Source organism: Dryobates pubescens, chromosome 22, assembly GCF_014839835.1.
Source record: "Dryobates pubescens isolate bDryPub1 chromosome 22, bDryPub1.pri, whole genome shotgun sequence".
NCBI classification, from domain to species: Eukaryota; Metazoa; Chordata; class Aves; order Piciformes; family Picidae; genus Dryobates; species Dryobates pubescens.
Genome location: NC_071633.1, coordinates 19,628,764 through 19,655,396, shown reverse-complemented (window position 1 = coordinate 19,655,396; position 26,633 = coordinate 19,628,764). Strand labels below are relative to the sequence as shown.

The 26,633-nt window shown below is 64.9% G+C and overlaps 3 protein-coding genes and 1 long non-coding RNA gene across 5 annotated transcripts; 2 read left to right on the top strand and 2 right to left on the bottom strand.

The window, feature by feature from the left end:
* Positions 1–851: 851 nt before the first annotated feature.
* On the bottom strand, positions 852–8,717 carry PSMD13 (proteasome 26S subunit, non-ATPase 13). Its single transcript, XM_054171758.1, has 13 exons — positions 8,549–8,717; positions 7,765–7,843; positions 6,882–6,916; positions 6,750–6,805; positions 6,444–6,487; positions 6,178–6,264; positions 5,350–5,521; positions 4,665–4,744; positions 4,376–4,501; positions 3,668–3,730; positions 3,001–3,081; positions 1,547–1,663; positions 852–984 (listed from the first exon to the last, which is right to left on the bottom strand). The coding sequence occupies exons 1-13, from the start codon at positions 8,641–8,643 to the stop codon at positions 889–891; spliced, it is 1,131 nt and encodes a 376-aa protein (XP_054027733.1). The 5' UTR covers positions 8,644–8,717; the 3' UTR covers positions 852–888.
* Positions 8,718–8,928: 211 nt separating this feature from the next.
* On the top strand, positions 8,929–11,113 carry LOC128898338 (uncharacterized). The gene is made up of 3 exons (XR_008462814.1): positions 8,929–9,044; positions 10,078–10,195; positions 11,077–11,113. It is a non-coding gene; the product is annotated as an uncharacterized LOC128898338 (long non-coding RNA).
* Positions 11,114–11,122: 9 nt separating this feature from the next.
* Positions 11,123–13,799, top strand: SIRT3 (sirtuin 3). Its single transcript, XM_054171717.1, has 6 exons — positions 11,123–11,250; positions 11,973–12,205; positions 12,326–12,426; positions 12,553–12,714; positions 13,019–13,267; positions 13,770–13,799. The coding sequence occupies exons 1-6, from the start codon at positions 11,204–11,206 to the stop codon at positions 13,797–13,799; spliced, it is 822 nt and encodes a 273-aa protein (XP_054027692.1). The 5' UTR covers positions 11,123–11,203.
* A 1,797-nt stretch (positions 13,800–15,596) lies between these two features.
* Positions 15,597–26,616, bottom strand: RIC8A (RIC8 guanine nucleotide exchange factor A). Of its 2 annotated transcripts, none has more exons than XM_054171752.1 (11): positions 26,176–26,616; positions 24,799–24,990; positions 23,123–23,170; positions 20,987–21,601; positions 20,127–20,221; positions 19,180–19,330; positions 18,472–18,567; positions 18,035–18,179; positions 17,708–17,852; positions 16,914–17,033; positions 15,597–16,221 (listed from the first exon to the last, which is right to left on the bottom strand). In XM_054171752.1, exons 2-11 carry the CDS (start codon positions 24,880–24,882, stop codon positions 16,101–16,103), a joined length of 1,620 nt encoding a protein of 539 aa, XP_054027727.1. In that variant the 5' UTR covers positions 24,883–24,990; positions 26,176–26,616; the 3' UTR covers positions 15,597–16,100. The 2 variants fall into 2 exon arrangements, with proteins under 2 accessions (XP_054027727.1, XP_054027728.1); XM_054171753.1 differs by having other exon boundaries at positions 24,799–24,986.
* Positions 26,617–26,633: the final 17 nt, after the last annotated feature.

Here is a 26,633-nt window from a genome sequence, read left to right as displayed (position 1 = left end):
GGGAGCCTCTTTGGCCCAGGGGTGCTTACTCAGCTGCAGGAAAGGCAGCAGGAGCACAGCCTCCTGCAGGGGAGCTGCAGGGAGCACAGGCCAAGGGGCTCCACTCCAAGCAACTCTCTGGAGCAGCCGTTTGGAGCCTTGCTCTTGGGCAGAGGGTCTGTAGCAGGACGCTCCAAGGCAGCTCAGAGGCTGCTCTCTGCTGGCCCTGCAGAGGCCAAAGCCAGCAGCAGGGCACAGGGAAGGCAGAGAAGTTTATTCAGCAGTGCTGCTGCACCTCACCTCAGCACAGAGTGTGGGGAAGAGACAACCACCCCCGAGGACAAACACAGCCACTGAGCAGTGACCCTGCAGAAGCCCTGTGGGGAGGGAACACTGCCCTGCTGCAGGGGGGGAGGGGCTGTGGAGGCAGAGAGCAAAGGGAGAGAGAGGGTCTGGGGGAGTGCTGCTGCAGGGGCAGGGGGAGAGGCCTGTGGGAAGGTCAAGGCCTCCTAAGGCCAACACCACCGGGTCCTGCTCCACACAACAGCAGCAGGAGCCTCTGCCGCCCCTGCACCCAGCAAGCCACCCCCCCAGCCCCCAGCACAGCCTGCTGCCCCCCCCCAGCCCCCAGCCCAGCCTGCTGCCCCCCCCCAGCCCCCAGCACAGCCTGCTGCCCCCCCAGCACCACCAGGAGCCTCAGCCCTGCCGTGCCAGAGCAGGATGGGAGCCCCCTGGTCAGTGGCACCCCTGGCAGCAGGTAGGGACATCCTGCCTCCAAGCACCAAAGGGCTGACAGCAAAAGGTCACTTCCTCTGCCCACCCTCCCCTCCAACGGGGTGCAGGGCAGTCAGTGGTGAGTGCTGCTGGCACAGGCAGCAGGGTTGCTCTCCAGGGGCAGTGCCAGGGGCTCTAGGTCAGGATGTCGTGGGCCTGGTGCTCCACCAGCATCTCCATGCTCCTCACGTCCGTGCACCAGGACTCCAGGCGCTCCTTCATCCCCTTGATCTGCAAGGCAAGCCCAGGCTGACCCTGGTGCCCCCAGCAGCCCCCTGCAGGCTGGGGGCAGCCACACAAACATCCCCCTGCAGGACACTGAGCTGCCTGCCCCTTCCCTGAGCAGCTGCAAGCAGCGCCCAGGGAGAGCAGCTCTTAGGCACCAGCCCTGCCCAGCTCCTGCTCCCATCTGGAGGTCACCTCCCAGCACCACAGAGCAGTGGAGGTTGGAAGGGACCTCCAGAGGTGAGTGGGTCCAAGGCCCCTGGCAGGGCAGGGGCAGGCAGGGCAGCCTGCACAGCCATGCACCCAGGTGGGGTCTGGATGTCTCCAAAGGACTCCACAGCCTCCCTGGGCAGCCTGCTCCAGGGCTCTGGACAGAAGTTTCTCCTCATGTTGAGCTGAAGCCTTCAGCCTGCACCTGCTGCTCCTTGGCTTAGTGTGCACCCCCCAGAGGAGCCTGGCCCCCTCCCCTCGCCCCCCACCCCCCAGATATTGATAAGCATTGATGAGACTGCCCAGGGGCAGGGGCCCCAGGCAGCCAGCAGCCCTGCCTGGGGCTCCAGGGCATTACCTGCTGCAGGTCCAGCACCCGTGGCTGCACCCAGGTCATGTGCACCCTCTTGTCCACCTCATCAATGCTGCCCTTGACCAGGCCCACTGACAGTGCCTTCATCACCAGCAGCTCCACCTGCAGAGCAAAGGGTCAGGGGGGTGGCAGCCACCCTGTGTGCCCTCAGGTGATGCCAACCCCTAACTGGCACCAGCCTGCAGAGGACTTTTTCCTGCACACCACTAGGACAGAGCAGCTGCAGCCTCCCCAGCTCAGCCCTGCCCTGAGACTCCACCTCTGAGCATGCAGAGTCCTCTCCTCTGGAGCAGGCTCCTGCTCCTCTGCAATCCCAGGAAGGACAAGGCCAGGGGAAAGAGCTTTGCCATGGCTCAGCTGTGCCTGACCAGCAGGGACACCTGAGCCACCTGGGATGGGTGAGGAGGCAGAGGGTGCCTGCAGAGCCAAGTGCTCAACTGAGCCTCCTACCCAGAGGGTGAGGGGAAAGTGCTGAACCAGCTCAGAGCAGAAGCCCCAGGCTGAGGTGCTTGGGGGCTCAGGCTGAGCCCCTGGGGGCTCCCTGGGGGCTGGTGCTGAGCTCATCCCCTGCAGGCTGGTGACACCAAACTGAGGCAGATGTGCTGCACATAAGAGCTGCCATGGAGAGGAGGGTGGAGAGGGTGGCTAACATGAAAGAGAGTGAGGATGAGGATGGAGTCCTGCACCTGAGAGGTCCCCAGGCAGCAGCACAGGTGGAGGTGGGACTGGCTGTGAGTCTGCTCCAGAGCACAGCCTGGTGGGACAGGGCAGTGTGAGGGCACAGCAAGCTGCAAGAGCCAGAGGTGTGCCCTGCCCTGCAGCAGTGAGGCCACAGCCAGCAGGCCAGGGGTTGCCATTCTCCCTCCTGCAGCACTGTGGCCCCTGCCAGCCCAGGGGGGCACTGCAGAACTGCAGCAGCAAACAGGCTGCCAAGACCAGCAGGCTGAGGAGGTGACATCTTGAAGCCCTTGTGCTTGTTCAGCCTGGCTAAGAGGGGGCTTCTGGGGCCCCTCAGGGGTCTGCCAGGACCTAAAGGCACTTGCAGGGAGTGGAGGAGGCAGCACTCTCACCCAGAGGCACAGGGAAGGGGCAGGAGACCACAGCAGGGCTCCAGCTGGAGAGCAGAAGAGAACTCTGTGAGAAGAGCTAAACACTGGTGACACTTCCCCTGCTTGGAAGCACTCAGCATGGCTTGGCAGGGCCCTGCACAGCCTAAGCCAGGCCTCTGCCAAGAGCAGGTGGGGACAGCTGGCCTGCAGAGCCCTCCTCCAGCTCAGGACTGTGACTAAGGATCCCCAGAAGCTCATTCACCAGGGGGCAGGGCCAGGGGGCTCCTCCTGAAGACAGCTCTGCAAATGGCCCAGAGGAGGCAGAACCTCTCCCCTCAGAGCTGCCCTGGGGCACTGGCTGGGAGCTGCAGGCCTTGGGGCAGCACTCACCTCGTTCACAGTGACTTTGGCACTCTTGGCAATCTCTTCAAAGGTCAGCTGCCTGTGGTTGGCAGGTCTGGTGAAAGTCATCTGTGACAAAGCCCAACAGATCAACCCCACACAGCTTCAGCTCTCCCCAGGGCACAAAGCCTCCCCACAGCCCCCTGCCCCTCAGCTCTGCCCCTGCAGCAGCTTCACTTCCACCTCTTCATCAAACTGCTTCAGAGCAAAACAGAGCAGAGAGGAGTGGCAGAGCCCCCCCTGCCCTGCCCTCCACAGCTGCCTGCTCCAGCAGCACCTTCCCCCAGGAGCCCTCTCCCCAGACACAGCAGATCAGGCTCTGCTGGAAGGTCTCAGTGCCCATCAAAGCCCCAAGGTACCACAGCAGCCATGGGTGGTGCAACCTGCTCACAGCCAGGTGCTGGCAGCAGAGCTGCTTTTCCCACCCTCCCAACACAACTCCTTCTGCCCACCCCCTGAAACCCCTGCCAGGCACAGCTCAAGGCCTTCCCTGGCCCTTGGGCAGCACCTGCAGGCAAAGCTGCCAGAGGAGTGTTTGCAGCAGCAGTGTCAGGGAGGGGGGAGGAGGCCAGCACAGACAGACCCTGTGCCAGGAGGTGGCTGCAGCAGCTCCTCTCCACCTCCCACCTCTAAGTCCCCCCAGGCCCCAGCTCACCTCCATCAGACACAGCAGCTGAATCTTCTGCAGCAGAAGTGCTTCATTTGCAGCCAGGTCTGGCTGCAAGGGGACAGAGCACAACAGCTTCATCACCACTTCCCTCCCAGCCTGGGAGGCTGCACACAGGAGCTAAGCCCCTTGGGGACCCAAAGGCCTCACTGAGGAGGGAGCAGGCCAGGGCACCCCCAGCTGGCAGTGCCTCCACACACCAAGGCCTGAAGGAATGCCCACTGCAAGGAAGCCTTTAGAGAGCTGGCAACCTGTGCCCTGAGGCTGTGCAAGGGACACAGCAGCCCAGCTGCACATCACTGCTGCCTGCCAGAGCCAGGGCAGGCAGCACTCAGCAGCACCCAGGGGAAAGCAGCCTCTGGATGCTGCTCCACCCTCTGATCCGCTCCGACCCCGAGCTGGGACTCCAGGCTGCAAGCAGCTCAGCCCTGGGGCTGAAGGGCACAGTGCCAACAAACCCAGAGATGCTCCTGGGCAGCACCACAGGGAGGCTCTGGGTGCCCCTGGATTCCTCCTTCCTCCCTTCAACCCAGCAGACACAGGGGGAAGGCAGAAGGAAGCCAACAGAGCTGCCAGGAGGGGCAAAGCGTCTCGGTGCTTCCAGGGGCAGCGGAGCAGCGGAGCTGGGGGTCCAGGGGCAAGGGCCCAGCGGCCCCAAGTGACCCCAGGCCCGCAGGAGCAGGGCTGCTCACTCACCTGCTGGCCCCAGGCTGACTTCAGAGCCTGGAAGGTCTCCACATTGCCGCTGTTGAAGGCATAGAGAGTGTCGATCAGCCACTGCCGGTCGGTGCCGCGCAGGGACTCCAGCACGGGGTGCATCAGCTGCAGGGGCAGCACAGGTCAGCAGGGCTGCAGCAGCCAGCCCTGGGCAGGGAGGGCCTGCAGCAGCCAGCCCTGGGCAGGGAGGGCCTGCAGCAGCCAGCCCTGGGCGGGGAGGGCCTGCAGCAGCCAGCCCTGGGCAGGGAGGGCCTGCAGCACCACTCACCAGCTCCCCAAAGTTGTAAACACCTTCCCCCAGCAGCCCAGCCAGCCCCAGGGTGAAGGCTCGCTCCTGCTGCTCCGACACTGGGGAGAAACAAGCACCGGGGTGACAAAGCCAGGCGGGGGGAGCAGCTGGAGGCCAGCGAGCCCCCAGCCCCCCTACCACCCCCTGCCAGCGAGCCCCCAGCCCCCCTACCACCCCCTGCCAGCCAGTCCCCAGCCCCCTCACCACCCCCTGCCAGCCAGCCCCCTGCCAGCCTGCCCCCAGCCCCCTGCCAGCCAGCCCCCAGCCCCCCTACCATCCCCTGCCAGCCAGCCCCCAGCCCCCCTACCATCCCCTGCCAGCCAGCCCCCAGCCCCCCTACCACCCCCTGCCAGCCAGCCCCCTGCCAGCCAGCCCCCCAGCCCCCCTACCACCCCCTGCCAGCCTGCCCCCAGCCCCCCTACCATCCCCTGCCAGCCAGCCCCCCAGCCCCCTCACCACCCCCTGCCAGCCAGCCCCCAGCCCCCTCACCACCCCCTGCCAGCCAGCCCCCCAGCAGCAGCCTCGGCAGCAGCCTTTGAATCTGCAGCTCCCGCGGGGAGCCCCGGGGGCGGGGGGCGGGGCCGGGGCCGGGGCTCCCGCGGGGGGCGGGGCCGGGGCTCCCGCGGGGGGCGGGGCCGGGGCCGGGGGCGGGGCCGGGGCGCACCTGGCAGCTCCTGGACGTCGATGCAGCCCAGGAAGCGCAGCGCGTCGCGGTAGTAGCAGCCGTGGCTGCCGGTGGTCTGGTAGTACTTGCTGGAGAGGTCGTAGAAGCGGCTGTGCACCGAGGTCACCCCGGGCAGGTTGTTCAGCATCTCCTCCACCTCCTCGATGGTCTCCTGCAGGAGGGGAAGGTTCAGCCCCTCCCCCAGCTCCCCGCAGAGCTCCGTGAGGCTCCGGGCCGAGGCAGCCAGCGGAGCAGCGGCAGAAGCCGCGGCGGCGGCAGGCCAGGGAGGGCTGCTGCTGCTCCCCACGCGGCCCTGCTGCTCCCCACACAGCCCTGCAGCTGCTGCTGCTCCCCACACAGCCCTGCAGCTCCCCACACAGCCCTGCAGCTGCTGCTCTGCTCCCCACGCAGCCCTGCAGCCGCACAGCCTCTGTGTGCTCCCCCCAGAGCCATTGGTGCTCCAGGAGGCAAAGCTGCAGCTGTAAGAGCTGGCTCTGCAGAGCCCAGGGGGGAAGGGATCACCACCCCCAGTGCTGCTGGTGCTCTGGCTCGGCAGCTGCCCGGCAGCAGCTCAGGAGAGCTGGGAAGAGGATGGGGGCAGGGCAGCCCCTCCCTCCTGAGCTGTGCACACAGAGCTGCAGGGACCAGCTGCAGGCCAACAGCACCTCCAGGGCTCCTGAACCCTCAGAGGTTTGGCCACAAGCACCACAGAGGCATTGTGATGCCCCCTGGGATGCAAGCAGAAGCCCAGCTCACCCCCCAGGGGCTGAGGTCTACCTGACTGAAGCACAGGCAGCAGTGAACCCCCAGCTGAAGCCAGCAGCTCACCTTGGTGACCTGCAGGTCCCCAATGTTCAGCTTGAGTGCCCCAATGGCTGTCTTGCACAAGATGACAGCTTCATCACTGCTCTTCACCTGCAGCCAAAGACAGCTGTTAGGAAGAGCTACCCTGCAGCCAGGTGGCTCCTGAGTCCTGCAGGGCTCCCAGAGCAGGAGTCCTGCCTCACCCCCCCTGCCCTGCAGGGCTGCAGCCTCCACACCCATGCACAGAGCAGTCCCTGCAGGGGGCTACCAGAAAACCCCTTCAGAAATACCTTCTCTCGAGTCTTCTCCAGGAAAGTAAGGGCCACAGTGGGGTCTGGAAGGGGAAAGAGAGCAACAGAGTCAGGAGCTCCCCTGGAGCCAATCTCAGCCAAAGACAGAGCACTGCTGAACCTCCCCAGTGCCACTGACAGCAGGCCCTGCCCCCCAGGCCCTGCCCCCCAGGCCCTGGCAGGCAGCAGCTCTCTGGGTGAGTGCTCTCCCTTCTCAGCACAGCAGAGACACCAGCTGAGGGCTCAGCTGCTGGCATGCCCAGGCCCCAGCTGCTGAGCCCTGGAGGCAGAGCCAAGGCCACTGACCTGTCATCTGCCTGACCACGTGCAGGATGATCTCCACCAGGGACAAGGGGTTGACCCTGCAACAGAGAGCCTACTGTCAGAGCAGCCTCAGCCACAGCAGGGCAGCCCAAACCCTCCCAGGAGACAACTCACCTGTGCTCAAACTCACTGATGAAGTTCTCATAGAGCTGCAGGTACAAAGGCAGGGACAGTCAGGGCACAGGGACCTTCCCTTCCAGCCACCACACTGCCCTGCACTCCACACCAGCTGCCCCCAGCAGCAGGCAGCCCACACACAAACATCACACTGGGCAGAACCAGGGGCCCAAACCTGCTGGCTCGAGCTAATTCTATCTCTGCAACCTCCTCCCAACATCAAGGAGTGCCTCAAGGAGCCCCCAAGCCGCTGCACAGCATCTCCCTGCCCGGGGCTGGCCTGGGGCAGCCTCAGTTCTCACTGAGCACAGGCCCCAAGCTTCCCCATTGCTCTCTGCACACGCTGGGAAGAGAGACTCTGGAAAGCCACAGCTCTTCAGCAGGGCAATGACAGCTCCTGGGGGAGAGAATCACAGCCTAAAGGCACAAAAGGAAGCAGAAGCACAGGCTGGCTGACAGCACACAGAGAGCTGTGACTGTGGCCTGAGCCTGCTGCTGCCTTCACAAACAGGAGCTCCCAGCGAGGAGGGAAACAAACCCAGCAAGCACTGAGGCATGTGTGACCACCTCACAACCCATCCCACACTGGCAGCTGCAGATCCCCTGGGAGAAAAGGGAAAGCAGAAGGCTTCCTTCCTGCACTCCCTCCCCAGGGAACGAAGGGAAGAATCACTGTGAAGCTTTTCACTGACACACTGCAGCAGAACTCTCACACACCAGCCAGGCCCTGCACACTCACACCCACAGCACAAGCCCCAGGAAGCTGAAGTCACCTGGTTTAACAACTTGCCCGAGCTGAGGCTTTGTGCTTCACTGGCACAAGACCACCACCACTCTTCCCCACAGAGAGCCTAACCCCTGGCAGCAGCCAGGCACTCACCTTGATGAGTCCATCTCCCTGGGCAAAGCAAGGGTCCTGAACAAAGTCCAGAACTTGCAAGGTCAGCTGGTGCCAGAGCCTTGGGAGAGAGGAAGGTCACTCAGTGAGCTCACCCTTTGTAGCAGCCCTCACCTCACACCACATCCACTGCCTCACACTGTGGGCCCTGCCTGCCTCAGTGCTGCTGGGACTGCTGACACAAACCACTCACAAACGCCAGCGGCAGAAACCCACGGTCCCAGCGTGCTGGGGTCGGAAGGGACCTCTGGAGAGCAGGCAGCCCAGGCCCCTGCTCCAGCAGGGCTCCCACAGCAGCCTGCCCAGGGGCACAACGGCCGCGGGGGTTGGAAGCTCTCCAGAGGAGACTCCACAACCCGAGCAGCCTGCTCCAGGGCTCAGCATCCTCACTCCAAAGTTTCTCTCGACATACAGCAATCCCCAGGAACACAATGCAGGGATGCTTTACTGCCCGGTTCCCACAGCTGCCTGCAAGGTGGTTTATCGATCACCGCGGCACGAGCAGGACGCAGAGGGCTCTGCCCCGTCCCGCCCCCGGAGGGCTCGCCGGTCCGGCCCCGGAGCACCGCTCTCTGGGGGCCAGGCCGCCACAGTCTCCTCCCTGCGGGAGAGAGCCTGGCCGGGCAGCGCCACAGCAGCGCCCCCGGGACAGCCAGGGGCCCCGGGCCAGGCAGGGGCCCCGGGCCCAGGGCGGCGGCCCCCGCAGCGGGCGCGGGAGTCGGCGGCGCAGCTCCCCCGGCCCCGCAGCCCCCCCGGCCCCGCTCACTTCTTGTTGTACAGCTCCTCGAGACGGTGCCAGACGGCGGCCTGCCCCGGCCCCGAGCTCTGGCTCTGCTGCAGGAAGCCCGGCACGTCCTTCATGGCGGCGGCAGCGGCAGGGGTGCAGGGCCGCCGGCCGCGCTCGCGCCCGCCGGAAATGCACACTCACTTCCGGCAGCGCGCGGGGCACGCGGGGCACGCTGGGTACCGTAGGGCCCCTCGGCGCCGCTCCCCCTGCACGCGCCGCTCCCCCCCCCCCCCCCCCCCCCCGCGTCGCGGTCACCGCGGCAACGCCGCGCGCGCCGCCCGCCCGCGGCCTCCGCGCGAACCCCCCGGAAGAAGCCGAAACGCGGCGGGGGGGGCGCGGCGCCGGGGGGTGGGGGCGGGGCTGCGCGCGCGGCTGCTCGAGGCTTTGCGGTAGCGCCGCGCGCGGTGCCCGGCGGCGAGCGCGGCCCCGGCCATGGAGCGCGGCGCGCGGCGCGGCGGCCGGCTGCTGGCGGCGGGTGAGCGCGCGAGCGGGCACGGGGGCGAGCCCGGGCAGGGGGCAGGCGGAGCGAGCCCGGGCAGGGGGCAGGCGGAGCGAGCCCGGGCAGGGGGCAGGCGGAGCGAGCCCGGGCACGGGGGCGAGCCCGGGCAGGGGGATCCCGGGCAGGGGGATCGAGCCCGGGCAGGGAGCGAGCCCGGGCAGGGAGCGAGCCCGCGGGCTCCGGTCGCTGGCCCGGGGCCGGTGCGATGAGGCTCAGCCAGGCCGCGTCCTGCCCTTGCGGAACACAGCCCCAGGGAGGCCCCAGGCCGGGGGCGGTGCTTGGGGACTGCCCGGTGGAAAAGGAGCTGCAGGTGACAGCGGCCGGGCAGGAGCCAGGCTGTGCCCCGGGGGCCGAGAAGCGCAGCAGCAGCCTGGCCTGCGCCAGCGGGACCAGCGCAGGGATCGTCACTCCTGGAGGCCTGGGGTCGGCTGTGGGCCCTGCACTCCAGAAAGGATACTGCGGGGCTGGCAGGTGCCCAGGGAAGGGCCAGGAAGTTGTGAAGGGTCTGGAGAACAGGGTGGTGAGGAGCAGCTGAGGGGCCTGGGGGCGTTCAACCAGGAGAAGAAGAGGCTGGCTCTGTGCAGCTCCCTGGAAGGAGGTCGGAGCCAGGTGGGGGTTGGGTTTTCTCCCAAGGAACAAGTGCCAGGATGAGAGGAAATGGTTTTGAGTTGCCCCGGGGGGAGGTGTAGTGTGGACAGGAGGGAGGAGCAATGTCTTCATTTTGAGGGCTGTCAAGGCCTGGCCCAGGCTGCCCAGGGCAGGGGGCGAGTCCCCATCCCTGGAGGGGGTTCTGAACCTTGCAGGTTGGGTGCTGAGGGAGGTGGTTTGGTGGTGACCTGGCAGTGGTTGGGCTCCACAGGCTTTAGAGTCCTTTCCACCCCAAACTACTCCACGTGAGGGGATCATCAGCCCCCTCCTTTGAGGGGATCATCAGCCCCCTCCTTTGAGGGGATCATCAGCCCCCTCCTTTGATGCTGGGTTTCAGTTCACCCTCCCCTGTCCTTCCCAGCTCTCTGCTTCCCTGCAGCCTGGAGGAGCCTGTGGGAGCATGGCCCCAGGGCTGGCAGCAGCAGCGGGTGGCTTTGCTGTGGGGACAGCAGGGGGGCAGCTGGCCCTGCAGCACACAGGTAAGGCTGTGGGTCAGCAGGGAGGGCCTGGTGCCCACTGGGGTGGCAGAGGGGAGGAGCCCACAGCGCTGCAGTGAGGGTGTGGGGTGGTGGGCAGCACCTCTGCCGGGTCCCTGGGAGCTCCACAGGTAGAGTTACTGCAGAGGCCTCAGTGCCAGCAGCACTGCAGGGTGCAGCTCCCTGGGAACCTGCTGTGGGGAGGCCAAGCCACGTCCTTGGAAGGCAGCGACGGTCCCGGGGGGCTGTGGGCACACTCAGCTCCTGATTGCAGTGTGCAGGGTGCCAAGATCCAGCAGTCCTTGGCTCTGGGCATTCCCACGCCTCCTCTGGCCTGCTCTCCGTGTCCTGCTGCAGCAACTGCTCATTGTCAGGGGAGAAGCTGTTCCTTGGGATGACAATGAGTGTTCTCAGCCCCTTCCTGCCTGGTGCTGACCTGCAGTGCCTCCAGGCAGCTGCAGAGCTCTTGGGGGAAAGGGAGAGGTGGAAGCTCCTGTGCTGAGCTGGGCAGCACTGTCCCGGAGCCACCACAGCTCCCTGCTGGAGACTTCCCAGAACCGAGCACAGGGGAAGGAGCCTTCAGTGTCCCCAGGGCAGTGCAGAGCGACTGGGAGTCCTCCTGCTGCTGCTTGCAGCCCCAGGGCCCTGCCCCTCTCCACAAAACCCCTCTCAGAGGGTGCCAGACTTGGCACTCGGAGACCTCCATAAGAAGGCACAGGGGGCAGGAGCTGCTGCTGGGCATGGACCAGCCTGGCAGCGAGGAGCTGCTGCTCGCCGAGCACCAGCAGCGCTGCCTGCCCAGGACCCCTCTGCCTCCCTCCTGCGGTGGTGTTGTCCCCAGAGCAGCTTTCACCCTGCTCCCTGCTGTGCTCTGTCCGCTGCAGGCCGCAGGGGGCCAGGCCCTTCCTGCTGCGCGCAGCCCCGGGGGCGGGCGGCGGCCGGCAGCGGCAGCTCAGCCTGCAGGAGGTGGCGGAGCAGCTGCGGCGGCAGGAGCGGCGCCGAGTGGTGGTGATGGCAGGGGCGGGGATCAGCACCCCCAGCGGCATCCCCGACTTCAGGTAATGCCTCCTGCTGCTCCTCCACCCCCGCCTGGCTTCCTCTGTGCCGGGAGCCTGCCTGGTCCTGCTGCTGCTCCCTCCCTGGCCGCGCTGCTCAGCTGGTCCTGGCCCCAGGCTCTGCTTTGGTCACCTGCTTGCTTTCTAGATTCTTCTTCCTCTTCCTCCTCGTTTCCTGGCCTGAGAAGTAGTCCCAGTCCCCCCTCTTGGCCTTCTTCACCTGTGGATGGGATGAATGGCCTACAGGAGATGTCCATCTCTCTGCTGGCTGAAGGGGGGCTGGGGGCTGGCAGAGCTTTGTTGTCAGAGGTTAGAGGTGGTCTGAAGCCCAGGCAGGCTGACAGCACTGCCAGACCCTAAGCCATTCCTTGGCCCAGGGCCTCAGGCTGGTTAGGTCACTCCTCTTGCTTGATCCTGTGGCTGCACTCCCTGCACCACCTCAGCCACCAGAGGAGAGGCACCGTGGTCGTGGGCTGGGGGTGCTCCAGCCCTGCTCTGCCTGTGGGCACAGCTCTGCAGCTGGAGACAAGGGCTAGCAGCAGGGCAGGGGCTGAGGCAGGTTCTGTGCAGGGGTGGTTTGAGCTGCTCTGCTGATGCACCATGCACAGCACAAAGCAGCCAGAGCGAGCCCAGGGACTTGGCTGCCTGCTCTGTCACCTCTTGGTGTGGCTCTGTGGTGGGAGGCTGCCCTCCCTGCTCTCTCCAGCCCTGCTGTCTCTTTCCAGGTCTCCGGGGAGTGGCCTCTACAGCAACCTGGCACAGTATGACATCCCCTACCCAGAAGCCATCTTCGAGCTGATGTATTTCTTTGCCAACCCCAAGCCCTTCTTCACGCTGGCCAAGGAGCTCTACCCTGGCAACTACAGACCCAACTACGCCCACTACTTCCTGCGGCTGCTGCACGACAAAGGGCTGCTGCTGCGCCTCTACACCCAGAACATCGACGGGCTGGAGCGCGGTGAGCTCCGCCCCGCACGGCTCCCAGGGGCGGGGAGCAGGGCAGGAGGCAGGGCCGGCCGCTGCCCAGCCCGGAGCGCCGGGGCCAGGCCCTCGGGCTGAGCCCTGCCCTGTGTTCCAGCCGCTGGGATCCCTCCCGACAGGCTGGTGGAAGCCCACGGCACCTTTGCCACTGCCACCTGCACAGTCTGTCGAAGGAAGTTCCCGGGAGAGGACTTCAGGGTGAGTGGAGCAGCTGGGCAGGGAGAGCCTGGGGCAGGGCTGTCTGTGTGCCCCCGGCGCCAGGAGGTGCTGCTGGGGGGGCCCGGGCCGGGGGAGCCTGGGTCCCCAGCGCTGCTCCTGCTGCAGGGGGACGTCATGGCCGGCAGGGTGCCTCAGTGCCCCACCTGCAGCGGCCTGGTCAAGCCTGACATCGTCTTCTTCGGCGAGGAGCTGCCCCAGCGCTTCCTCCTGCACCTGGCAGACTTCCCCCTGGCAGACCTGCTCCTGGTCATCGGCACCTCCCTGGAGGTCGGGCAGCAGGGCAGAGCGGGGCTGGGGCAGCGAGGTGAAACGGGGGGTGGCTGGGTAAGAAAGGAGCATGCACTGAGAGGCCTCCTGCCCGCTCCTGGTCAGGGTGGGCACCTTGGCAGCTGGAGGGTGAGGGAGGAGTTCTGAGGCTACCTGGGGAGAGGCCACCGGGTAGCTGGTGGCAGCCAGGGCCTGTTCCTGGGCTGGCGGAGCCCAGTGTCAGCCCTTGGCTGCAGCTCGGCGTGCAGCGGTGCCCGGGGTGCCCGTCAGGGTGGTGAGCCCCTCTCTGCGCTCCTCCCCTCAGGTGGAGCCCTTTGCCAGCCTGGCAGGAGCCGTGGGCAGCTCAGTGCCCAGGGTCCTCATCAACCGCGAGCTGGTGGGGCCCTTCGCGCAGCGCCGGCGCCACAGCGACGTGGCCCAGCTGGGGGACGTGGTCGGCGGCGTGGAGAGGCTGGTGGGGCTGCTGGGCTGGGCACAGGAGATGCAGACACTGATCCAGAGAGAGACAGCAAAGGTGGGGAGAGACTCGGGGCCTCCTCAGTGCCTCTGCTGGGCTGGCTCTGGGGGCAGCAGGTTGGTGCTCGCTGGGCTTGCAGCAGAGCGCCGCAGGAGGGCTGCGGAACCCAAGCCAGAGCTGCTGCTGGAGGGCAGAGTGCTGCAGGGCACAGCTGGGGGCTGAATGGGCAGGGTGAGGCTCTGCCAACCACAGATGCTTCAGCAGGAGGGGTTGGAGCTCCAGAGGTCCCTTCCAGCCCTTCCCCTTGGTGGGACTTGGGGTTCCCATTCCCACCATTCAGTTCAGCAGAGCATGGGGCAGGAGCAGACAGGAATTGGTGGTCTCTGGGGCAGGGCCCTGAGTTCTCCCTCCAAGCCCTTTGGTAGGATGTGAGATCAGCCAGGCTGGAGCTGGTCTGAACCCCTCCTGGGCAAAGCTGAAGCAAATGTGCTGAGAGATGAAACCCAACCTCCTCCTCCAGGCTTCTGTGTGGGTGCCCAGGCTAAGGGCCCCCAAGGTCTGAGCACCCTGGCAAACGCTGCTGCTCCTCTGCTTTCAGCTGGATGCCAAAGGCAACCAGGAGAGCTGACTCCTGCTGCTGGAGAGCGACAGAGACCTCGTGGTGCCCAGCAGGGGCGGAGGAGGAGGTGCTGGCAGGGAGCCGTGGTGGGACAGCCATCTGGCCCTGCAGCTGCACAGCCCCCAGGGCTGGCAGGACAGGATGCTCATGGCTCTGCCAGCCTGGGAGGAGAGAACAGCCCTCACCCATGGAGGAGGAAAGCTGGAGGGATGCAGCCCAGAGCTGAAAAGTGGTTCTGCCCTACCTGAGACTCCAGAGCAGAGGATGTGGCGCCCAGCACTGCTCCATCCTCGTCTCACCCCACGCTGGCACCACGAGGAGCAACTCTTCCACAGCTCTGGCTCTTGCCCCTCCAGCACACCCTCTGCTGTCCAGCTCTGAGAGCTTCCCCAGGGAGGGGCCAGGAGCTCCTGGGCTGCTGCCAGCACATCAGGGAAGCTGTTTGGGCCTCCCAGCACCTGAGCCCTGTAGCAGAGGCTGCAAATGCCACAAGGATCAGACCCTGGGGCAGGACAGCCTGGAATGAGATCTCAGCTCCCACCACTGACTGAGCTGCCACTGCCTCCATCCACAGCTCCTCCTCAGCCACAGTCATCACCTTCCAGCTGCTGCAGACTGCTGAGGTTTATTTTTCAGGTGAAATCTCTACTAAATGGGGGGAGAAATGCTGCCTGGGGGCTGCCTGCCCGAGTTGCTGCTGAGGAGCAGTGGCCCAGGCTGCTGGGAGGGCTCTGACCTGCTGAGCCAGCTCACTGTTAATTATTCACTAATAAAGAGTTCTGATTCTTTTGCCAACATAACCTGAGAGGCTTCTGTGAGCTTCACACCTTCCCTGGGGCTCAAACATGCTCTGTCCCCTCCCCCTCCACTCCTTCCACTGCCTTTTCGTTCCTTTTCCCTTTCTCACCCCATCCAGTGCCTCCCCCCCTGCCAGTGCTGCCCAGCCCTGGCGCCCTGCAGGGAGCCAGCACCACCCAGTACCCAGCCAGCTGCCCCCCAGCCTGCAACAGCCAAGCAGCAGACCCCTGCTGCACTGCAGAGCCTGGAGCTGGGGACACCACCTGAGCCAGCACAGAGGACTTGGGAAGAGGAGGAGGAGCAAAGCTGCGTGGTGAGGCCCAGAGCTCAAAGAGCATTTGGCCACCCCCCAGCCTCAACACTCCCTAGCTTTGGGATGCTCTGGTTGCAGCTGGCTGGGGCACAGGGAAGGCTTCTGGCTTAGCTTCTCCTCCCAGGCAAAGCTGTGAGGCTCAGGGCGATGGAGCAGAGCCAGGAGCCAGCCAGAGCCATTTCCTTCCGCGCAGCTCCCCCGCTGGATCACTGAGCAGCACGCAGCCCTCGGCCAGGTTTGCTTTATTCTACCATCACCCCTGCGGCCCTGCTGGGGGCAGAGGCTTGGCTCTGGGGCAGGAGACCAGCTGGAAGCTCTCTTTAAAACCATTTTCTTTAAAAAGAACAAGCAAATAAAACAGGAGAAGAAAAGAACCCAACCAAAGGTCAGCCAGAGCGAGGGACAGGAGCAGCACCCCCCGGGGAGCACACAGCAGGGCCTTGCAGGGAGGAGCAGAGGAGGCAGCAGCAGGGACAGGATTTGGCTCTTCCTTTGGGAAGTGAGAGATGGGGAAAGGCCAACGGCAACAGCTGAGCTGTGGCAGCTGCCCAGAGCCAGAGGCTGAGCTGGGCTGTGCCTGGCAGCCCCCTGCCTGCTCCTCTCCTGTGACTGGCACCAAGATGCACACCAAGGCTTTGCTCACCCCCCCCCGGGCACACTTGAGCCCCCAGCACATGGCTGCAGCCCCTGCTGCTGCTGGGCCACCCTGCAACCCCTGGATCCCAGGAGCAGCCCCTAGCACCCCGCTGCAGCCACCCCTGTCCTGCCTGCGCTCCTGGGGAGCAGCTCCCACCGCAGGGGCAACGCAGGAGCACTGGCACAGACCTGAGCTGCCCTGCTGAGCCTCAATGCCCTGGCAAAGAGCCTTCCCCCCTCGCTCCCTCTGCCCAAACATCCTGCACTTTAACCCAAAAAGTCCTACTGGAGAGTCCTGGAAGCAGTTTCAGTGTGGGATCCTCAGAGGTGCTGAGAGGAGAGGCTGAGGTGGGGCCAGGCCGTGGAGACCTCTGGCAGGAGGTGTGGTGGAGCCGGGAGGGAGGCAGGAGCTGTTCCTGGCGGAGGACGGTGAGGGGCCCAGGCCGGATCCAGATCCCACAGGGAGAGTCCTGGCCCAGCACCGGGCTCTGGTGCAGCACCAGCTCTGGAGGGGGGGCAGGCAGAGGCTGCCCAGCTCCGTGGGGCTGGGGCAGGGGCAGGGGTCAGTCCAGCCCCAGGTCCGAGTCGGAGGAGTCCCTCTCGTCGGCCATGCTGCGGATGGCGTTCTCCATGGGTGCCAGGGTGCCACTCGGTGTGATGCCCATGGGCTGGATCACCTGCTCCCTGCAGCCAGCACAGCAAAGGGCACAGGGCTGCAGCTGACCCCCCGGGAGCAGAGCAGCAGCGGCAGGGGGCTGGTGGCAGCTGCCCGAGGCAGCCCACAACACCCCCAGGGTGGCACCGAGACCACTCCCAGCAGGGTGAGCACTGCCCACACCTGTGCCAGGCCTCAACAGCCTCTGCCCTGGGGTCCTGCTCTGGGGTACAGAACTGCCAGGGGAGGACTGCACTTGCTGGCAGCAGCATTCCCCTCTCTGCACAGTCTGGAAACAGGAACTCAATGTCCGGGGGGGGTCCCCACCCTGGGGTGGTCTGACCCCGGCTGGCAGCCTGCAGGTTGCCCCCTGGCACCTGGATGAAAGCCAGCTGGAGAAAGCACTCCTGCAGGGAGCAGGGGGGTGGCACCACCCCCACAGCACCGCTCCCTGGCCAGGACAGCAGCTGCTGCTCCTGCTGAGCTCCTGGCCAGAGCTGGGGAGGCAGCAGGTGCCTGCAGACACTGCAAGCAGGCAGGGCTTCTGCAGCTGCCACCACGGCATCGCTGCGTGGGGCCTGCAGCACCTTCCCCTGCACACAGCTCAGCTCAGGGGAACTTCCCCCTGTGACCTCCTGCTTGGGATCCCTCCAGGCAGGGCTGGCCTGGGGGACAGCCTCAAGGCTGTGTGGTAAGGCACAGGCAGGGGCACAGCACCTACCTGGAGAGCTTGTCAAACATGTTGACCAACTTCATGGCTTCGTACTCCTTCTGCTCCTCAGTCATGCCCTCCATGGGGTTGGGCAGCTTCTCCTCCACACGGCCTGTCACGGGGTTGATGCTGCAGGGGGAGGCAGGCAAAGCAGAGCTGACAAAAGGGCTCTGCAAGAACCTTCTCTGCCCCTGCTGAGGAGAGGAGCACCAGGGCAGAGCTGGCTGCTGCTGCTGCACACCTCCCCAGCCCCAAGCCCTCTCACACTGCAGCCATGAGGCTTCCCACCTCCCTCTGTCTCCCTCCCCCCAAACCCCTCCTGTTTCTCTGTCAGCAACCTCCCACCCTGCCAGCTCCTCAGAGCAGCTTTAAAGCAGGAGCACAAGGACAGGTGACTCTTGGTGCCTCTTCTTAAGGCAGGAGGCAAGAAACTGACACAGACAGACAACCTCCACACCCAGCCTGTAGAGCACAGGCAGCAGGATGCTGTGGAGCATGGAAGCCACAGCTGAGCATGGTGCTGGAGCTGTGCCTGCACACCCCTCACCCTCAGGCACCACCACCCTCTAGCAGCCACATTAAAAAGCAAACCAAGCTGAGTGCAGCAGCAGAGCGCTCTGGGGATGGAGAGGAGCAAGCAGCTCCTCCAACCTCCAGCCCAGGAACAGGCAGGGAGCCTGAGCAGGACAGCAGAGGAATGGGGTGGAAGTGGCAAGCAAGCAACGGGGAAGGGAAAGCAGGATGAGGGAGATGGCAGGTGGGGAAGGGAGAGCACAGGCAGGGGAGGGAGCAGGCTGCTTTACTTGGGCTTTGCCTCCTTGTACTCCTCGGTGTCGGTGTCCTCATCCTCCGAGTACTCTCCCTCCTCCCTCCCGCCGGCCATGAGGCCGCGCGCGGCCAGCAGCCCGGCGGCGTTCCCGTAGCCTGTGTACTTGACAAAGCGTGACACTGGGGACAGAGAGAGCCCCCTGAGCCCCGCTGCGGGCCCGGGCACACACCGCCCCCGCTGAGCCCCCCCCGAGCTCACCGCAGGGCTCCCGGCGCAGGGCCAGCCCCGGGCTCACGGCTGCCCCGGTCCGCGCTCACGGCTGCCCCGGTCCGCGCTCACGGCTGCCCCGGTCCGCGCTCACCGCTCTCCTTGCAGAGCACGAAGAGGAACTCGGCGGCGCAGTGCTTGACGTCGGTGTCGATGTGAGTCATCAGCCGCACCAGCTTGTTGCGCAGCGAGCTCCCCACCTCGGGCCGGTTCCGCACGTCCCGCAGCGGCGGCAGCACCTGCGCGGCCAGGGCGCCTCAGCCGCGCTGGCACAGCACCGGCGGGGCACCGGGAGGGGGAGCCGAGCACGGCGGCTCAGGCTAAGGAATCCACACAGCGTGGGAGGGGTGGAAAAGCGTCTGGGGGTACCAAAGGCCTCAGGCCCCCCCTGCGTCGGGAGCTGGTGGGGGGCAGGGGAGGTCTGGGCGGAGGGCTGCGGGGAGGAGGGCGCTGCGCTGCTGCGCTGCTGCTCTGCCCTTTGCTGCTGGGCTCTCCCCTGAGCAGCACCACTCAGCCCCGGCCCCAGGGTACCTTTGCCTTCAGGAACTTCCTGGTCTGGCGGTGGACTCGGGCGCTCTCCGTCAGCAGGTTCAGCACCGGGGTCAAGCTCTCCTTCAGCTTGTGGCCCTGCAGGGGCGCCCACAACACAAACGCCTCAGCCACCTCCAGCTTGGGATGCAGAACAGGACAGCAGCGGAGAGGTGGACCCTGGAGAGCTCCAGCCTTGCTGCAGGACTTCAGTACTCCACCACTCCTCCGAGCTCATTGTTTCCTGAGTCCTGCCCTGCAGGGCAGCAGTGCCAGGACTGCTGGTGGAGGGCATCCAGGGCAGGGAAGTGCAGTGGTGGAGGCCCTTTAGAAGAGCTCCAGAGAGCCAAACCCACAGACCAGCTTGGGAGTGGTGCAGGTCAGCTTCCAGAAGCTGCCATGGGCTCACTGCTCAGCTGAGTGATTCACTACTTCTATCCCCCAGCTGAGCAGCTGCTGTTCAGGCAGTCTCTGCCTGCAGCCCCTGAGGCAGTGGCAGTCACCTCCCCGCTGGACAGATGTTGCTTCGACCCCACCAACCACAGCAGCTCTGCTTCTGCTGAGCCCCCAGACCTTCTCCAGAGGCACCTCTGCAGACTTGCTGGTTCCCCAGCGGTGCTGGCACTGGGCTTGCCAAGGCTGGAGGAGCAGTGCCCCGCACAGAACTCGTGAGGGGGAGCAGTGGAGCCCCACAGCAGCCTCCCAGCTCACCCTGTCCAGGCGGCGCTCCAGGAAGTCCAGCAGGATGCTGACCGCGTCCATGTTGACCCCCATGTACTCCAGGGAGCCTGGGCGGACCTTGGGGGTCAGGAGGACATCCAGACACTTCAGGGGCAGGTTGCCCAGGAGGTTCACAGTGTGGCTGAGGACAGAGCAGAGAAAGTGAACACAGCAATGGATCTCTGTGCAGAAGTTCTCCAGCTGCCCAGAAATGAAGGTTCCTCACTGCCTCCTAGGCAGGTGACAACCCTGAGACCCAAGCTGGCCTTCAGCTGCATCCCAAGCTCCTCACACCACCAGCAGGGAATAAGCTGAGCTGCTTCCTTGGGTGGCTGAGCTGTCTGGTGGCAGCTCAGAGGGACTGCAGTGACCAGCAGGCACTCAGGGACAGGCTGCCTGGTCAAAGGCCTTTCTCCAGGGCCCTGAGCTGCGTTGCTTCTTCCTCACCATGGCAGTTTGTGCAGTGCATTGCTCAGGATGCCTGTGGCTGCAGGCTTCTCTGGGACAGGATGGTGTCACCTGCTGTACAGCTGACACTCCTGGGCCAGTACTGCCCAGCAATGGGACATGGACAATTCCCATCATGGCTCAGGGGACAGTTAACTAAGGCCACTCCATGGACTCTGTCATGAAAGAGCCAAACATCTGCTCTGGCAAGCTGTGCCCTGAAGCAGGTAGCCCTGCTGAGGAGGCCTCATGAACACTAAATATGGCCCCTGGGGTCCGGCAGCCTTGGAGGCAACTGCTGCTGCCCAGGAGGCTGTGGCTTGGCCCACGGGGTGGCAGGGCTGATTGTTCCAGCAGTGTGAGGAACCTGCAGGTCATCTGCTGGCCAGCAGCAACCTTAGCAGCCACCAGGCAAGCGGAGGCCAGGCCAGGCAGGCTCTGGCCTGGGGACAGCAGCCTGTGGTGGAAATCAGGAGGCAGCTCTACCAGACCTGTGGAACTCCTCCGTCCGCTCCTCTCCGTCGGCAGAGATCATCAGGCAGTGGCGCAGGAGGGCCCCCAGGTGCCTGTATGAAGCAGCATCTTCCTGGCCCCAAAACACAGCATGGAGACCTTGCTCAGCAGAGATCCTCCAGCCCACAGCCCTGCCTCCAGCAGCACCGACCCCCCCAGCAGCGTGTCTCCGTGTGAGCAGCCTCTCACTTCTCCTTGAGGTCCACACAGAGCCTCCTGCACCTTCCACCTCACTTCACAGCACCAGGTCAAGGGCTCCAGAAGGCCCCAAAACAGAGCCAGGGGTCAGCCAGAGACATCCTCCACCACACCCTCCTTGGAGCCTCACCAGAAGGTGAAGGAGCAGCAGGCCACAGGCACAAGTAGGTTATGTGGGGGCTCTGCTCTCCCCCTGACACGAGGGATCAGGTCACTGAGGAGGGAAAAGACCAACTCTTGAGGTGGCAATGCTCCAAAGCCTCCAGGGTTGGACATGCCTTGGATGGGGGCAGGCTCCACACACCAATCCTTGGCCTCCCCTACACATACATGAGGAGAAACTTCTGTGCAGTGAGGCTGCTGGAGCCCTGGAGCAGGCTGCCCAGAGAGGCTGCGGAGCCTCCCGGAGACTTTCCAAACCCACCTGGATGCACTCCTGTGTGGACTACCCTAAGTGCTCCTGCTCTGGCAGGGGCTTGGCCTGGATGTTCTCTTGAGGTCCCTTCCAACCTCCAGTGTCCTGTGGCACAGTGGCAGCCAGGGCTGCGCGGGGGCCAGTGACAGGAGCAAACACAGGAGGAGGAGAGGCTCAGCCCCCACCCCCAGCCTGGCCGTGCGCCGGGACACCCCGGGGGCTCACCTCATCCACCTCCCTCTTGCTGGAGTCGAAGGTGATGTTGAAGAGCACTTTGAGGATCTCCATGGCTCGCTCGGTCTCCTGCCGGGGCAGCGGCGGCGGCAGCCCCTCCCCGCTGGCCACCTGGTAGGGATCCATCCACTCCACGGCCAGGGTCAGCTCCAGCGCGTCCGTCATCAGCCCGACGCCGCGCAGCTCCCGGGCCAGCTGCTGGCGCACGTCGAGCCGCAGGGCGGTGAGCAGGAAGAGCAGGCGCAGGTCGAAGAAGCGCACCTGGTGCGGGAGGCTGCGCTCGTTGTGCAGCCGGATGCGCCGCGCCAGCCCCTCCTGCAGCCGCGCCTCGGCCGCCAGCGCCTGCGCCGCGCCGCTGCTGAACACCAGGTTGCAGAGGCACTTCAGCGACTCCAGCACCACCTCCGCGTCCGGCACCGCCCGCAGCAGCTCCTCCGAGCACTCGATGCCGGCGTGCCGGGAGAGGGTCTGCAGCCCCTCCTTGGTGGTGAACGGGCCGAGGCAGTGCTTGTCCCGGGACAGGATGCGGATGCTTTCCAAGCAGGTGACCTGGCAGGAGGGCTGCAGCTCTCTCTCCAGGAACTTGATCAGCAGCTGGGCCATTTTCTGTGCGGGTGCAGACGAGCAGAGCCTCAGGCAGCAGCCCCTGGCGGCGCTGCCCCCCGCCCCAGCCTGCCCTGCAGCAGGCAGCCCCCTGGAGCCCGCCCGCGGCTCTGCTCCAGCAGTCTGCCTCCAGCGTCGGCTCCCAGCCCGGGTCAAACAAGGACAGCCAGCACGAAACCAAGATCAGCCGGGAGAGGGGAACAGGTCCAGGGGAGAGCATCGACAGGCAGCTGCTGCCGTGGCCTGGTGTAGCTTGACCCACGGTTAGGAGGGTCCAGGCCAGCACTGGTTACCTGGCAGGGTGGAAACATCCCTTATGGCCCCACTGAGGAGCAACAACCAACTGAGGAGCAGCTCTGCTCCCACCCAGAGCCTTCAGAGCAGGGAGGCCTTGGGTGCTCCAGAAAGACTGAAAATGTGAGAGATGCACCAGAAAAGTCCCCCAGGGAGGGTAAAAGGCCTTAAGTGAGGTGAGAGGCCCACAGGATGTCCTAGGAAAGGAGGTGAGAAGACCTCAGGAGATTGAAGTAGAACCTCCTGAAAGCTCAGTGCTGTCTGGAGACCCACTAGCCCAGATCCTCAGCAGGTACAGACTGGCAGAGCTCCACTAACACCAATTCACAACAGCTGGAAGCCTGACCCTCGTGGGTACCAGCATCATGCATGGCACCAAGCAACAGGAGCCAAGGGTGATGCAGCCAGGCACAGCTCAGTCTGAACCTGGTCCTTCTTCCACACCAGGAGCCAGACACAGGAGTCCAAGGTGCAGCCATGAGTCACCAAGGGCTGTGGCTGACTCGGGCTGGGGACCTCAGTGTGTGTGCCCAGGGCTAGACCTTCAGAAGAAGTGAGCCCCAGAAGCAGGTGGTGGCACTCAGCTCCTGCTGCAGGACACAGACCCCTGGGCCTGCCTGTCCCAGCTGGGTCAGCACAAGGCTGAGACCTTGCCAGGCAGCACCTGGACAGCCTCACACCAGCACTGCACAGACAGGAGAGATCTCATTCTCCACCCTGCCTGCCTGGGCCAGGCAGGTGGAAAATCAACCCTTGGAAAAGGGTTGCTCTGCAGGCAGAGGAGCCCAGCAGCCATGCCTGGGGTGCCCTGGCACAGAGGAGCAGAAGTGGGCAGGCAGGAGGCTTCCCTCCCAGCTTACAGCAGCTTAAGGGATCTGTTCATACACAGCCTCAGGCAAATCCTGCAGCTGGCTGGCACCAAACCACCCTCCAAAGGCTTGCAGTCTGCCCTGGGCTCTGCCTGGCAGGCTCATGCCACACACAGAGATCACAGCACAGAACCCAAGGGGCTTGCTGATGCTGGGAGGATGCTGATCTTTGTCCTTGAACACCAACTACTGATGGGAAGCAGAAGCCAGAAGCTCTGAGCACACCACTCTCTAACCCAGTTAAAGGAAAGCCACTTGTACCTGCCCTGGCAGGAGCTGCCAGCACCAAGACCTGCCCCACAAGCACAGGGCAGCAACAGCACACATGCAGCAAGAGGCAGCAAGCAGAGAGGGTCCCTACCTTCCTCTCTTCCCGCTCCTCATCGTCGAAGGTGAAGCACTGAGCCTTCTGTGGGGGCAAAACAAAAGCAAGCAAGAGGTTAACCCCCCCCAGAGCTGCTTCCTCAGCCAGGGGAGGAGCACAGCTCATGGATCTCTCATCTCTAGGTCTGAGCATCTGACCTGTAGCACAGCAGGTTGCCTCCCACTGGTTTTGTCCCCTCACAAGCTGTCCCCTTGCCCAGCTCTGCCTGGTTCCCCACCCAGTGCCACAGCAGCCTGACTGCCCTGAGCTGTGGGAGGTCACAGGTGTCCCCTGACACAGCCTCCTGCAGCCTTCCTGTGCTGCCAGTTCCTGCCTGCTTCAAACCAGAAGGCAGAGTTTGCAAATCAGCTGTGTGGCAGTCACCAGGAGAGCTGGAGCCAGCAGCACTGGGCTGTGCTCCTGAGCCCCAGCACCATGAGCTGCTCCATGCACAGGCACCCACACCGTGCTGTGAGACACAGGCTGCTCAGCCCTGCACCCCCATGCTCTGCAGCCAGCCACACCACTTGCTCCTTCCCCATGGCAGGCTCCTGGCATCTCATTCCTGCTCATTTTTGCCATGCCTGTGGTTTTGCTGCAGTTTGCTCCTGGGCAGTCAGAAACTGACCCCAGAAGAAGGATGCAGAGGCATCAGCTTGTGCAGCAGGAAACAATGAGAGAAGTTCTGAGCTGACCTCAGTTTCACAACACTCTGATTGCTCCACTTGTTCTGCACAGGGTGGCAAAGCACCAACACCCTGGCACGCTTCCTGCGGGCACTGCAGCCACCCAGGACCCAGCCAGGGCAGCTGGGCAGAGAATGTGGTTTGGTGCCCCAGGCTGGGTCATCCCCACACTGCCTGCACCCCCAGTTGCTCCCCACTGCACCTGCTGCAGGCAGTGCCAGTCCTGCAGGCCGCCCCGGTTCACAGCCGGCTGCTGGAAGGAGCTCTGCTCTCTGTCTCCTGTGCTCTCGTGCCAAATGCTCTCAGGTTTTCCCTGCTGCCTTCCCACCCCCTCAGGAGTGCTGCAGAGTGAGTCACAGAGAGCTGCAGGGGCAGCCCTGCCCCGCTGGAAACCCTCTGAAGGAAATTTCCCTGACAACCAACCTATTTCCAAAGGGATTTACCCCTGCAGGCTACAAACGTTTCCATCCCTGCTTCCTTCTGCTTCGTCTCTTCTGGGTTCCACATCAACTGCTCTGCGCTGCCAGCTTCCAGATCCTGCACCTGGGTCCCATTCCAGCAGCCCATCCCTGTCCCACTCTTTTACTTGCAAATCACAACCCTTCCACCTGCAGCTCCTCCCCAAGCCCCACTTCACTCCCTCCAAACCTTGCCTCCAGTCAAGAGCTCCTCCCACTCCATCTCCACACCGCTGTTTATTTCCCTGCCAGGTTTTACTTGGGATCTGGACAATGAAACCAATAAAGAATCCCCTCCAGGTGCTTTAATTCCAGGATACAAAGGACCAAGACACAGGCAGGCTGCCCAGCTGCTGCCTGGCACAACAGCAAGCAATAAATCCGCTGCAAGCAGGAGATGCAGCAGGCTGTGAGGCTCTGACGGCAGCCAGGCGCCGCAGCCGTGCCCCGGGATGGGCTGGGGCCAGCCGGGGGGCACAGCAATCCCCCAGCCCCAGATGATGGTGGCAGAGGTTTGATGCTCACTCACCTCCTGGTTGTAGATCTGAAGCACCTTGAGGACTGTGTCTTGCTCCCCGCTTTCCAAGGTGGCCACCACAGCCCTGAGCTCCATTATCCCAGCAGCTCAGCCACGGCAGGAGGTGAAGGCAGGGGGAGGGGAGCGAGAGGCTTCCAGGGCTCCTGGGTGTCAGTGATGCAGAGGGACCTCGATCACAGCTGTCTGAGAGGGAGAGGGGTGGGGAAAGGGAGGAAAAACCCAGATAAAGCCCAAGTGAGGCTGCTCACACTGCTGCATCCATGGCAGCTGAGCAGATGGAGCAGCCCAGCAAAGCCAGCAGCCAGCTTCCTCTCCCTCCTCTAATCCTCTTCCTCCTCTCTCTGCTATTCAATGTTTAATTTGTGCCCTCCCAGCAGAGCACTCAGGGAAAACCTTCCCCCCACCCAGCCAGGGATTAACAGAGAGCAGATAAGAGCAGCTCCCTGAAATAGCTCTGCCTCCTCCCCTGGCTGGCCTGATTTCTGATACTGCACGGGGGGGGAATACCCAGAAACATTCCCGAGGAGTAAAAAGGGATGGAGAGGAAAGCCAGACGGAAGCATCCTCCTGGCGTGAGGCGGAGCTACCTGGTGAGCTGGTGAGAAGAGCTGCTGAGGGCTTCGCTGCGGCGGCAGCGCGGTGCCCAGGCAGGCTGAGCCTGCAGCCGTGCCCATGCAGCCGCTGCCCATGCAGCCAGCCGCACGTAGGGCCGCGGCTGCCCTCCAGGCTGCCAGCTCTGCGCCCTGGCCAGATGATGTGCCTCACCCACCGCGCAAAGGAGCAGATGCGTGCGGCGGACGCGGACGATGAGTTATTCTCGGCACAAGGACGAGCTTAACAGCTCCGAGAGCCATGCGAGTGGAAAGCAGCTGCTAACGGTGGGCGACGGGGCGCAGGGAGCACGTACCTGAGCCCGCACAGCTGTCAGAGCCTGCGCGGCCACCGGCTGTGCCCTGCAGCGGCACCGAGCACCGCCACCGGAGCCAGCAAGCCCAGGGGCTGGGGGACGGCAGGGAGCGCGGCTCAGCCATCCCTCCCTCCTGCCCCAGAGCAGCCCAAGGGGGATTTGAGGGCAAAATGCTGTATTTTGGAAGCCAGAAGCCTGCAAGACAGGCAGGGCAGCGGGCCGGGACAGGCTGCGGGCACCGCCAGCACGGAGGGGCTGGGCACACGCCCTCTCCTCTGCATTTTTGGGGCAAAGAGGCCGATGGCAGCCGACAGCAGCCTTCCGCACGTTTCTCCCCACCACCTTGTCCTACCCCGGCTCCCTCCTCCTCCTCCTCCTGCCCCGAGCAGGTTTTGCCCCTTTCGAAACCCCTCCAAGCCTTCTTTCTGGCCCAGAAGTGCCCAGCCAAGCGCGGGCGGTACCTGCAGTCCCTCGGAGGCGGCCGCAGCGGGCCGGGGCCGCGGGGCTGACGCTGGGTCCGACCCCAGCCGGGGACCCCGACCCAGGGACGCTCGGGGGGCTCCAGCCGCCGCCCGTCCGGCCCCGCCAGCCCCAGCGGCGGGCCGGGAGTCAAGGCCCGGCGGCTGCGGGCAGCCCGGGCAGGGGCAGAGGGGCGGCCGCGGGATGGGAGGGAAGCGCCGGTACCTTCCTCCCGGCCGCCCCCGGCTGCCTGCCTCATTTCCTGGCCCGGCCCTCCCCGACGGGGGCTCCGCCGAGCAGCCCCGGCGGGAGCGGCGGGGCCGGGGAACGGCACGGACAGACAAGGCGCAGGGGTCCTGCTGCCCCCCGGCACACCGGCAGCCGCTCACGCCCGCGGCGGAGGCGCCGGCAGGCACCGGGCACCGGCGGCCGCCAGCCGCCATCGCGGGGGGGGGCGGGG

Coding starts and splice junctions, on each gene's coding strand:
- PSMD13 (XM_054171758.1), bottom strand. CDS start 8,643: ATGAAGGACGTGCCGGGCTTCCTGCAGCAGAGCCAGAGCTCGGGGCCG. Junction 6,806..6,881: donor ATCAGTGAGTTTGAGCACAG/GTGAGTTGTCTC, acceptor TCTCTGTTGCAG/GGTCAACCCCTTGTCCCTGG. Junction 6,265..6,443: donor TGGAGAAGACTCGAGAGAAG/GTATTTCTGAAG, acceptor CTTTGGCTGCAG/GTGAAGAGCAGTGATGAAGC.
- SIRT3 (XM_054171717.1), top strand. CDS start 11,204: ATGGCAGGGGCGGGGATCAGCACCCCCAGCGGCATCCCCGACTTCAG. Junction 12,206..12,325: donor CATCGACGGGCTGGAGCGCG/GTGAGCTCCGCC, acceptor CCTGTGTTCCAG/CCGCTGGGATCCCTCCCGAC. Junction 12,427..12,552: donor TCCCGGGAGAGGACTTCAGG/GTGAGTGGAGCA, acceptor CTCCTGCTGCAG/GGGGACGTCATGGCCGGCAG.
- RIC8A (XM_054171752.1), bottom strand. CDS start 24,882: ATGGAGCTCAGGGCTGTGGTGGCCACCTTGGAAAGCGGGGAGCAAGAC. Junction 18,568..19,179: donor TGGAGCGCCGCCTGGACAGG/GTGAGCTGGGAG, acceptor GCGCCCCTGCAG/GGCCACAAGCTGAAGGAGAG. Junction 17,034..17,707: donor TACAAGGAGGCAAAGCCCAA/GTAAAGCAGCCT, acceptor CTCCCCCTGCAG/CATCAACCCCGTGACAGGCC.